Below are 12,910 nucleotides of genomic sequence, written 5' to 3' on the forward strand. Positions count from 1 at the left end.
ATATGCACATGCAACTTTATTAACTTGATAATTTTAAAGTTTAACCCCTTCCTAACATGGCTGTTGTTATAGATATCTCATCTTAATAAAGTTCTAGCTTTCTAACTTAGTTGTTCGCATATGAAAAATTTTGCTTTAGTATTTTTGTTTTCTTTTAATAAAAGTGGGAACAAATAAGATCACAGTGGAATGAAGCCAGTGGAAGTTTTACTCATTGACTTCACTGGGAGCAGAACTGGGCTTCAGTAGAGTATTTGCATCAGTAACAGTTACAAGATTAAGTCACCTGCAATGGCCTCAAATTGAAAGATAAAGTTACTATGGAGTCCTAACAAATGCCCTGATCCTCCACCTCATATTCCAATTTTCAAAGCCATTCCACCCTAGCTTCAGTGACCAGTCCTTGAAACAAACAGTATTACAGTGACTTCCTTCTTCTCCTCCTTCTCCAGAATAAGTTACTGAAATGGTTGTGTAAGCTTTGCATATTTTAGGACCCAATCCTTTTAGCCGTTACTCAAGTGAATAAACACACAGGACCAAATACAGTGGGTGCAAATTCACTGATTTACACCAGGGCTGGTTATGGCCCATGCTTTTTTCTGTAAAGATGATCAGAGAGAAGAACAATTTGCATAATAAAGTGATAATGGCACTGTCACAGAAGTTGGTGTTTAGCTGTGCAGTACTGCCAACCCAAAAAGTAAAAAAAAATAAAAATGAGTCAACCCCCTAAAATTATGAAACTGGCTTAAAATTACAATTTTAAAAAATTGGGGTTCTTTTTATTTGCCTTCTGATTTCTGAAGCTTTACTAAGTTCATTCACTTCATGTTTTCAAGCTTTAATTTTTCCACAACCATGGGAATCAGAAATTGTTTTAAAATGGAAGCTGAGATTCTCCTGCAGTGTCTTGATTTCAGCAGCTGGGAGTTAAGAACAACATCAAATATGATGAGACTTGCAATAAAATTGCAAGAGTTGGCAAAACTAGATGTGTACAAGGAAAGTTTAGATTATGTCTCTAATGTATCCTTGTCCTAAGGGTTGGATTTACATATCAAGAGATTCTTCCTTATTCAACTATATATGAGCCAAAGTTTATAAATTTGAAGCCACTGACAAAGTGAATTACAACATTTGCACTCAGGTGTATAACACAAACAAATATTGTACTTGTAATATGTTACGTTCTTCTGAAGAGAAACCTCATTATTTAAAATAAACTATGCAGCAAAAATAAAGGTATCTTAATAAGCTGCAGCTCCATTTTAAATTCAAATTCTGATAAAATACACTTTCCCCCCACTTTTTAACAGACAAGAGATGCCCTCCTGAAGATTTTGGAAGACCTCAGACCTGAAGATCATTTTAGTTTAATAACCTTTAATAGCCTGGTTACTGAATGGAAGAATACTTTGTTACAAGCAACTGGACAAAATGTGGAAAGTGCTAAAAGATATGTTAAAACTGTTATGGCTCGTGGAGGTAAAGATGATATCTAAATACTTTTAAACATAGACACTCACCACAGAATATGTGAAATAACTCCTAGAACAAACTGTTGTTATTAATTTATGTTATATGGCACTTTTCAGAACAAATAAGATATGATACCTGTCTCAAAGAGTTTACACACTAATTTTAAACAGGAAGTACTAGTTATTTTTTAACAAATACTAGGGATGAAAAGGGACAAGAAGACTGTTTACATTAATAAGATCAACTGGCAAGTAAACTGTTATATGCACATATACAGATGTCCCACTATAGTTATGAAATGTAAGGTATAAGGGAGTTTTTCCTTTTTATATATGTGATTGTTTATAATAGAGCTAGTTGAAAATTTTCCAGTAGAACATTTTTCCTCAGAAAAGGCCAATATGTCAAAATTGAAATGGTCACAATATTTAATTTAAAAATAATTGAAATGAACTGTTTTGATAAGGTTCACCTTATTAGAATGGAATGTTTCAATTTTCCATTTTGAAAGAACTTTTAAAGGTATATTTTATTTTCTATAACATTATAATATATAATAAAATTTTAAAAAATAAAGTCAATTTAAATGCAACATTTCAATTGACTTGAAACAGAAATTTTTCAAAAAGTTGGTTTCAAAGGAAATTTGGAAAATTGATGTTTTGTTCTGATTTGCAACAAAAAACAAATTTGAAAATCACAGAATTTTCTGTAAAATGGAAATTCCAGTTCTCATACAGCTCTATTTTATAGGCAAAAGGTTAATATAACCATTAGTGAACAGTGATGCCCAAAAGTTTATTTTACTTTCTATTCTACTGCTATTAATTTTGTTTTACACTTGATTGAATGTTCAGGCCTCAGCATTTGTTATCAATGTAGACCATCAGTGAGCAGCACAATCCTTAGACTCCTCAAATGAATCCAAGTAACATTTCTTAAATTCTGGTCTCACAGATACTGGTAGTTATTTTATATGGATCGGCTGAAACTCTAAAAAAGGGCCCCTGTCTATGTTCCTCTTCACAGAATACCCCAGAATAACTAATGTACAATTCAATATAACCCATCATTAGCAAACCAAGTAACTTAAAAGCTCAAATCATCCTCTCTCTCTAAAAATTCGCCACCTTTTATAATTTTTTTAAATCCAGTCAAATGCCTCTTTAAAACTGAGGTGAACTGATTGGGTTCTTTTGATTGTTTTTAGATGTAGAATCGTGTGTATTTTCTCTGTTGCAGGAACAGATATCAACAATGCCCTACTGACTGCAGCAAATACGCTGGATAAGGCCAACTATGCTGAGATATTGCAAGCACACAGCATTTCCATGATAATTTTGCTGACAGATGGTCAACCCACTGTTGGTAAGTTAATCACAATAAGGCAATTCCCCTTCCCCTAATTATGCATCTTTTACATTGACATTCTGGTAGTTGTTGTACATGGTCTGTATACTAGAAAACCCACGCCCAGAAGTGGGATGGAAATTCTCACCTATTCTTGGTCCACTCAAAATCTGGAGAAAGGCTACTTCTACAAACTATACATGAAAGGAACGTGGAAAGAGCTGAACTTGAGATGGTGGCAATAATCTGCATGTTTGAGCGTAAACCCTTTGACAAGAAACACAATCTAAACACAATCCCTTGTGCAATTTACAGTCTGTGAGAGGTGAGGCAGGCTAGCTGTGTATGGTTGAAACCTGAAGGCAACATACTTAAAGGTAAACCATGGGCACACATCAGTGCTGTGTTTGTGTACTATATGTGTGCATCCTTTTGGGCTTAGGTTACAACACTTTCTCCTCACTTCCCAAAATCTGACTGTATATTTTAATAGTACCTTTTATTCTGTAATCTTTTGTGAATTTTGATCTTAATTAGCAACTCACTGTGATATCACAAGATGGGGGGATTATGATGTGAGAAAGTAATTAAACAGCTAATTCTGATGACACAATTAAGCAATTATGACATGTAAGAAACATGCACCAAGTTCAGATGAGTCCTTAAGAAACAAAATATTCTGTTTTCATGCTAATTTCCTTAAGCAACTAGAAAAGAAAACACTGAAATCGTGGGCCCTGAAATGAGCAGAATTGTTTCTGAACAAAGATTTTCAAAGTTTTGCATGAGGCATCTGCTTCTTTTCAATGACTGCAAGATAGAGTCAACCCATGACCCCTGTATATGCAAAACCCATAAGTGGTAGGCCTGTCTACTAACTCTCACAATCCAAATGACTTTTTTTTTAACTAAAAACAAAATTAAAAGATTAAAAAGATGGGGAAATTACCTTTGTCCCATAATATTACTACATAACTTAAGATAGTGCTGGTCTAGTAGTTAAAGCAGGAGACTGGGAATCTGAAGACCTTAATTCTGTTCCTGACTCATCATGTGACACTAAATCAATGGGATTGCTCACATGAGGAGAGGTTCCAGGATTGGCCCTTAGTGATTTTGAATATCGTGTTGTATGAAAAGCTTCAATCCAGTGACCACAGTGATGGCTAAATGGGGGCAGTTAGAGAACCAATGAAGTTTTTAAATCACAGTTCATCTGGATTGCCTATGAGCTAATTTATTTTCTCTATATATAAATATATATGTATAATTTCTGTTAATGACTTCCATCTCCATCCCTGTGCCTCCATCTTTAATTGTTTGTATTGTAGCTGTCCAACTCAATTTGTAAGTTCCTTGAGACAGAGTCTTGTCTAACCCATGTATTTTGTAAAACACTGTATGTAACTGGAGTGATCTGAATAATAGTAATAGGTGTTTCATGAGTGTATTAGGTGGAGAATTAGACCCAGTTGCTGAGAAAGCAGAGTGGTATTTTCATCCTCAACTAAGCAGAATTCAACAACTTATTTTTTTTAAAGTTTCACTTTGAATTATTTGTAAGACTTTTGAAGCAAAAATTTCAGTACATCTCATTGCTGTCTTTCTATATTTAAAAAAAACCCTCCCTCCCTCCCTCTCTCTCTCTGTATATATACACAAACACATATTCTTTCTTTCTTTCTCTCTCTCTCTCTCTCATTCACACACACTGTATTTTCATTTTTTTAATAACAGGTGTTCAAGATGTTGAAATAATTCAACAAAATATACAGAAGGCTATCAAAGGAAAATATGTCCTCTATTGCCTTGGCTTTGGTTTTGATGTCAGTTACAAGTTCCTTGAGAAGATGGCCCTAGATAATGGAGGAATAGCTCGTCGTATATACGAGGACTCTGATTCAGATTTGCAGCTCCAGGTAGGGTTCTGTTAATAATTTAGGAAACATATTAACTAGTGACTCTGGCCTATTTAAATCAACTAAAGGCATGCCATGAAACTCTTAACTGTGAGACCAACACAAATGAAAACCTTTGTGGGCTCTCAAAGAGAGCAAAAAGTTGTATCTGTTTTCTCCTCAAATTTTGTGTCCAAATGAAAGGCCAGTTTTTAGAGTGAACGAAAACGTTTGTGGCATACACAGGGCCAAATCTTGAAATTCTCTCATCTCTTCTAGGCAAATGAGTGAAAAATTTTAATTTTGTGTGAAGAGATTAAATCTGTCATTTAGTGTTTCTGAAAGATACATTCTTTAATAGAAATGATTCTGTAGAAATGTTGATTCCTGGTTCAGATTTTTTACTTTTATTTATTTCTGTTTCTAAAACAAAAAAGATAACTATCCAAAACTCTAGGCATCCAGCCTATAATTTGATACACAGCACAGGAGCACATTGGTCAAGCTCAACTATAAACTTTCACCAATAAACTGACCTGAAAGTTTTCTAAATGTTTGAAAAAGTTTGATCCATACCCCTCTCCATATGCCTTTATTTTTTAGTTCTGGATGGATACTGAAGTACCAGATTACCATAAGAAATATAGCTTATGTGGAATTGCTTGTCTGATCAGAAAAATAACTTCACTAACCCTTGCCAAAAAGGCTTATTTTGTGAAGTTTCCATTATGCAGCTCCAAGTGAATCAGATATGTATTTGTGTTTCTATGTGCCCATCTGAACTGAACCTTGGAGCCTATTGAAGTTCCCCCTCATCACTAGTCAGAATGTGAAATGTAGTCACCCTTAAATTCTGAAATTAAAGTAGCACACCGGTGAAACAGAATTTGTGATGCCACAGGTAATCCACCAGATTCCCTGTGTCGCTATCCATGGAAATCCAAATCCAATGTAAATCCAGTCATATATGATAATAGACGAGGCAGAGTATAAAGGGAGTTCCTAATATAGTTTTGTAGGAAGAGAAAAATAAACACCAGGTCTTTTGAGATGTGTTTAAATATTTGACAGGTTACTTACTTACAGTTAGTTATACAATCACTTGGTCTCTCTCTCTCTCTCTAGAGCTTTTATCAAGAAGTGGCTACTCCCATATTAAAGGATATTGAAATACAGTATGCAGAAAATTCCATCCTGGAATTAACTCAGAACAGTTTCAAACTGTTTTTTGATGGTTCTGAAATTGTGGTAGCTGGAAGAATTGACAATGAACTTGATGTTTTGCCAGTGGAAATTCAAGCTCAGTCAGTAAGTACTTATAAGTCCTGAGAGTTTTCTACACAAAGAGAAATTTGTACATATACTGTAAGGGGCATATTCTTGAAATTTCCATGGTCTCTTCTGTACATCAATAAAAAAAATTAAAAATATCTTGTATATATTTTATGTTCACCTCTGCTTCTGATATGTACAGACCAGAGAGAGGTTCTGTTGGTCCATAAAGTATCACCACATGTTCTAAACAGTGGTTTATTTATAAAGAATAGCTTGGGAAGAAGAAATGTCAGATATGAGTATAATTAAATAGTGTAATCACTAATGTGGCACAAATAGAGCATCTATTATGTCCTATTAGCTGTTCCTTCTTTTAGTCTTCCTGGAGCTTCTGAAAGTTATTCAGTTATGACTAGAAATTATTTCATGGGTATTTGAGATCTAAGTTGTTATATTCCATTGAGGCATATATCTTGTTAAAATATCATTTTAATTAATCGTGTAAAGAGTGAGATTTTTTGATAATTCCGGCAGCTAAACTGAGAATAAGATAACACCCATCTAGTACGGAATGTAGCTCTCTGATGGTATGTATTGACTTATTATAACTAATTGAATTTAAATAGTTTAACACTGGTGCACTTTAAATATGGCAGGGCAGTTTTATTGTAAATATTGTAACCAGCTGCCTGCTATCCAAACACTAAGAAATTTCATTGGGGAAAAAGTATCCTATAGCTGACATCAATTTTTTTTGCTTGGTCTTTTCAGGATCTTTTAAATAAATTATTTTTGAACTGGGTAAGGTCTTGAAACTTAAAAATATTATTGTCTTTAAATTGTCTCTTGAGGGTCAATCTCTCTCTCTCTCTCAGCATACTAGTAACCTGATTTTTAAGGAGGAAGCAAATGTAAGAGAAAAGGAGAAAGTATTTCAACATCAGAAGTACATTTTTGGAAATTTCATTGAGAGATTGTGGGCTTACTTAACCATTCAACAGCTGCTAGAAAAATCGTAAGCTAATAAGCTAATAAAATCCTCATGTTGTGTATTATGAATTTATAAACTTCTTCATAAAAACAAACCATAGATTCTTTATTCACATGATGGGAAAGGAAAGTGTGAATATTCCTGCACATAGCCTTAAAAAATATACCCAGTGAAAAGAATACTTCAGGACTGTATAATAATGATCCAATACTTTGCAGTTTGACAGTGTTATATGCTGCTGTGTTTGGGATTATTATTGTGAAATGCTATAGTATTTATTTATATGGACTATACTGAGCTTCCATAGTACAGTCAAGTATATATCTAGTGTAGGTGTTGCCAACTGCAAATGATTGAGGTATGTCCATAAATCATGCATTTTCAAGGTCCACTTGTATGTTTACTTGTAATTACAGAGGCCCTGACACACAAACACATGAGCATGGGCATAATTGTATAGGCATGAATATTTGAGTTATTCTAATGGGACTACTCATATTTAAAGTTACTAGAAAATCCCTAGGAGAAAGTTTGAGGACCCCTAACTAGTACTCAGCTGAAAAGTTCACTTTATTTTTTTAAGTCATGAATGCCAACATTAGTATTTCAGCTCAAGAGGAACAGCAGAAAAACCTGCAGGTGGCTCGAGCTTTGGAGCTATCTATGAAGTACAGTTTTGTTACACCTCTCACTTCCATGGTGGTCACCAAACCTGATGATCAACAGAAACTCCAGCTGGCAAACAAACCAGCTGAATCTGGTAAATTCAATTTGGAATGATCCTATTTCAGTTACAAACAATACAATCAATAGTTGCAGATCCATTATCTCCATGATCTAATTTTCAGTGGTAATGATGTAAACCAGGTTACACACCGCAAGTCTAATTTCAGACTACTATTTAAATGGAGGGGGAATAGTAAATAAGTAGTTAATTACATGAATTAATACTGAGCAAATGCTTATTGCTGAAGTTCCTTCCCTGCCCACTTCAAGAAAATCTTGCTCATTTCTCTCTCTGATTAAACTGAAACTAGTAAATAAAGAGAGAGACTAGAAAGAATGTCACTTCTTATAGGGCTTTTGTCTACTACATCTACAATCTCTTAAAACAAATTCTTTACCATGGTATTCAGACAATGAACCCCTCCTATTTCCCCCAATTTTCCTGTTTACTAAAACACATTTGAGTACATCAGCAACTGGTGGTTGAAGTATGATCCTAATCTGTCATCACTCCTCTGTCTAGATAATGAGAAGTCAAGATTTACTGGATTTTCAGGTAAGCGATCTCAGCTCTTCAAGTAATTTTTCCTTAATTGGCCGAGCTTTTGAGGCTTTCCACGCAACTTCATAGCAGTTCTCTGGGCTTGTCTACATGGGGAAGCACAGGAAAATTTGTCTGTCTGTAAAGTGTTAACTTTTGAATGCTGCATCTGATTAATTTCAAAATTTCAAAGAATGTTCTAGGCATGAATGAGCACAGACATACTGATATGGGGGAAAACTGGAAAACCAAAAGAGGGAAAACGGGGGACACATGGAGCTCCTGCCATCTGTTTAGTAGAGCCGCAGTTTAAGGCACTTCTGCAGCTGTCTATAGGTCAAAGAACTGGTTGATGGTGCCCATTAACATCATCCAGCATAACAACACCCTAACTCATCTCTGCCCATCCCAACAGAGTTTAACATGTTGACACTCTGAATGATTTATCTCCCAGACACAATGAAAAGAAATAATAATGGTGGGGAAAGGGGGAAATTGCCGGGGAGTAGGGTGGGGCCAAAAGATCCCCTGGCACAGGGCGGGGGAGGGGGGAATAGGTAACCTGGCATGGGGGGAAGGGGAGAATACAGATGCCCTGGTATGGTGGAAAGAAGGAAAATGGAAAATTAGGGGGTATGGTTTAAGTGGGGAATGGCTGTGCATGCAGACTCTTGCGTGTGGAGGAAAATAGCAGACCCTGGCAATCTGACATAATGATAAGAGACTCTCTCCATGGGGCAACAGGAGAACACAGAGGCTGGCATGAGAAAGTGGGGCATTCCAGAGAGTCCTGGAAATAAAGGAGGATGAGGAGGTGGCAGACAGGGAGCTTCCAGGGGAAGAATGGAGGGATGCAAGGAAGCATTGGGGGGTGCAATGAGGTTGGCCTACAGAAGCAACGAAGTGTGGATTCCCCTTGTTGTTTCTAGAGACACATGAATAGGCTCAGATTTGGTCCTATTAGCTGTGAAATATTAAAATGAGGTTTTGTCTTTTATTTGAGGAAACATTTTGATACTGGGAAATGTATAATTGAAATAGGGGTAAAATGTGAACTATGAACAACAGAAAGCAACAACCTCCACATAGGGAGTGGTAAGAATAATCTAGCCCCCAAAGTAGGAAGTCTCTCTTTCTAGTGCTTTTAGGGCTGGTCCTGTAGCCTTTACTCATATGAATATTAACAAGAGTTAAAAAAACTTTTGAAGTGATAAATGGTATTGACTGTATTTTCTGCCACCAGGTAACAAACTCTCAAAAAGCCATATAGCGAAATCCTTAAGTTTCAGAAGGCTTCATGATGAGAGTATGTGTAAGTTATCTTACTTTTCCAACTATTGAGATTATTTCTTTAAATAATAATCTAAAGTATTCAAACATTTAAATCTCATGTTTGTGATTCTGATTGTAGTGAAAAATTAGATATATATTTTGTTCTAAAATCTTAACCCATTTGTATTAAAAACAGTTAAAAAGTTCTCTGAAAGTTGCATGTTTCAAATGAAAACTGTGGGTTTGCTAGCTCATAAAAAGTTAATTCTATTAATCAATACACTTCAAGATTTTAGGTCTAATTTACACAGGGCACAGACAGATCTTGGTGCTGCTTCCATTGAAGTCAAAATTAATTTTAATAGCAGAATTGGACCTATACATTCTTGGGAAAACTTGTATCTGTTGTTTTAATAGTCATGCCCTACATTGCAACCCAGATCTTCTAGTCTTGCTAGGCTGGTCTATACTGGAGAAATTTTCCACTGTCATCACCATTTCAAACACACTTCTGGTCAGATTTGATGTTTGTGCTACAACCCCTCTGTGCCAGATAGGCAGGCGTGGGCCAAAGGGAGGGACATATTGGGACAGGGAGGAGGCATGGTTGGGGCAGACGTGTGCCTTTGCAATTTTGCACCTCTGCAAAAACCACAAGGGCAGTGAAACTGTGGGAGGACAGTTCTCAGGGCTCTCCTAACTTGCCTGGGGACTGCACCAGCTCTCACATCCCCTGAATTGGGGTGGTGCAATCTTTGCACTGTATATGAATCTGTCCCCTCCTCTCCATAAGCACAAGTTGCCAGGATGGTGCACAAGTGTTACCAGCACCTTAATACTTATTCAGAGCAAGTCTCCCCAACATTGTATGTCCTGCATCTGGTTATACTGTGCTGCTGCAATGTGGCCATTAAGTCCTAGCATTACTATAGCATTGGTTCATTTGGTGTAATCTCACAGTCCCCCTCCACTGTCTTCAGTGACTTCTTTATTGACAGCTGGTGGGACCTGTGCTGGGATCCATGAGAACCCTGCAGTGAGTGCTGTTTGTCATCTTGCTTCACTGGTGTAACTGAAACGAACAGCATTGCAATTTGCAATGGTGATATTTTCTCACATAGAGCAGTCTTATAATTAACTAGTTTTGGAATAGAGGAAATCTCTATAACTTATTTTATCTTCTGGAAGCAATTCAGAGATATAATCTGTAGCATCTACAGTTACTTTGGCAGTTACATGAGAATATGTTTTAGAATTTTTGTATTTTTTTTTAATTACTTATTTTTACTTACTACTGCCGAAAGCAAGGAACAAATAATACTGGTTTGAAGCAAGCCATAGAAAAGGTGGCCTTAATAGGAACTTTTACTTATCTGGGGAATGAGAGCTTTCAGGGCATGGCAGAGTAAGGAATGAGGTTTTCTTGCCATCCTGTGTCTTGTTTAGGGAACTCTGAGAGTAGTGATCTGGAAGTAGGAGGATGAGACTTCTATTCCTTCCTCTCCTCAAGACACTGAGGATATTTTCCCATTAATTATTAATTTTTATTCTTATTTGGGAATTGTTTACCATGTGTTTGCATGGCAAGGAATTGGAATGAAGAATGGGAATGAAAGGTGACTTACTCTTTTTCTTGCTTTTTCTCTACACTGTTACAGCACTGTATTCTTTCTTAACTTCCCCCTAAACTCTTTCTCCCCATGTTATATGGGCTACTGAATGGTGCAGTGGGACTGCAGCTCAGCTAAAGTTGAAAAGAAAGATTTGTGTTCCATATAAAAGATATTATCTCCGGTTTGTTTTTTTCCCCTTCTCTGAAGTGGAGAGAAATAGTGTTTTCCTCAGTGGCTGGGAGTAGAAAGGATTTGACTCTACCATTTACTTCCTAGCTATAAGCAGCCATTATCATAGAATCATAGAATATCAGGGTTGGAAGGGACCTCAGGAGGTCATCTACTCCAACCCTCTGCTCAAGCAGGACCAACCCCAACTAAATCATCACAGCCAGGGCTTTGTCAAACTGGGCCTTAAAAACCTCTAAGGATGGAGATTCCACCACCTCCCTAGGTAACCCATTCCAGTGCTTTACCACCCTCCTAGTGAAATAGTTTTTCCTGATATCCAACCTAGATCTCCTGCACTGCAACTTGAGACCATTGCTCCTTGTTCTGTCATCTGCCGCCACTGAGAACAGCCTAGCTCCATCCTCCTTGGAACCCCCTTTCAGCTAGTTGAAGGCTGCTATCAAATCCTTCCTCACTTGTCTCTTCTTGCTAGCCTAGTTGTGACTAACTGAAAGTCACAAGTGCAGCAATTCCCAGTCAGTAGAACCTGAGGCAGCACGAGTCTTCTGATATGGAACTTCCTGCAGTAAAAACATAGGAAAAGATAGCTTTTTGAGGACAATCTCAAAAATTGATCATAAAGAACTTGATTATTCTGCAGTAAATGAGGGAAACTTTACCCATGTTTCTTTTGGCTTGGTTAGGATTTATTTTAATTTGTTAATAAATCTTATTTTTAAATCATATTACCACCTCTTGTTATGGAACACCATATTACAATTCAGCCAGTCAGCCTGTGATAGTCTATTAGTCACATTGTAAACTTTCCCCACACTTTTCTTTCTTAATATATCCCCTTCCTGGCTTACAGCATTCCTAGTGTACCTGCACAGCTCGATCAATGTACCTCTATTCTGATTTGCAGCACCCTTGTTATATCAGTTTTGGGCCTATTGAACAAGCAATACTAGTCATGTAAAATCATGCCTTAGTTTTTTTGGTTGTTTTTTTCATACCCAAAAATTATAGCACCACAAAAGTAAGCGATGGAAAAACCTACAGACCACTGTGATGTTCCCCTGGTGTTATTTGGACCAGTAGGGTTACCATACGTCCTCTTTTTCCCGGACATGTCCGGCTTTTCGGCACTCAAACCCCCGTCCGGGAGGAATTGCCAAAAAGCCGAACATGTCCAGGAAAATGGCGGCTCTGCTCCTCCCCTGACTCTTCGGCTCTGTTTAAGAGCCGAGCTGCCTGAGCGCTATGGGCTTCAGGCAGCCCCCCTTGCCTCCGGATCCCAGCCGCGCAGGGTCCGGAGGCAAGGGGGCTGCCCGAAGCCCAAGTGCTACCGGCTTCACAGTTTGCCGGGCAGCCTCCAGACCCTGCACCCCCGGCTGAGCGCTTCCCCTCCCGGGCTCCAGCTGCGCTGGGCAAGCGCCGGCCGGGGGCGCAGGGTCTGGGGGCTGCCCGGCAAACCATGAAGCCGGTAGCACTCAGGCAGCCCTTTCCCCGTGGCTGGGAGTGGGAGGGAGGAGGGGGCGGGAAGGGGCGGAGTTGGGGCGGGACTGGGGGTGGGGAAATGGGTGGGGCC

General features: G+C 37.8%; 1 protein-coding gene across 5 annotated transcripts in view; it reads left to right on the top strand.

Annotated features, from left to right (window-relative positions):
• LOC128840618 (inter-alpha-trypsin inhibitor heavy chain H4-like) overlaps positions 1-12,910 on the top strand; it is a 43,782-nt gene that overhangs the window by 15,116 nt on the left and 15,756 nt on the right. For 2 of the 5 annotated variants that reach the window (XM_054034845.1, XM_054034847.1), the window contains exons 8-15: positions 1,320-1,488; positions 2,725-2,850; positions 4,570-4,751; positions 5,856-6,038; positions 6,881-7,020; positions 7,599-7,756; positions 8,246-8,278; positions 9,507-9,575. In XM_054034845.1, the coding sequence (XP_053890820.1) occupies positions 1,320-1,488; positions 2,725-2,850; positions 4,570-4,751; positions 5,856-6,038; positions 6,881-7,020; positions 7,599-7,756; positions 8,246-8,278; positions 9,507-9,575 (1,060 nt within the window). The remainder of the gene's footprint in view (positions 1-1,319; positions 1,489-2,724; positions 2,851-4,569; positions 4,752-5,855; positions 6,039-6,880; positions 7,021-7,598; positions 7,757-8,245; positions 8,279-9,506; positions 9,576-12,910) is intronic. The other 3 variants (XM_054034848.1, XM_054034849.1, XM_054034846.1) reach the window with 2 other exon arrangements.

This window comes from Malaclemys terrapin, chromosome 7, assembly GCF_027887155.1.
Source record: "Malaclemys terrapin pileata isolate rMalTer1 chromosome 7, rMalTer1.hap1, whole genome shotgun sequence".
NCBI classification, from domain to species: domain Eukaryota; kingdom Metazoa; phylum Chordata; order Testudines; family Emydidae; genus Malaclemys; species Malaclemys terrapin.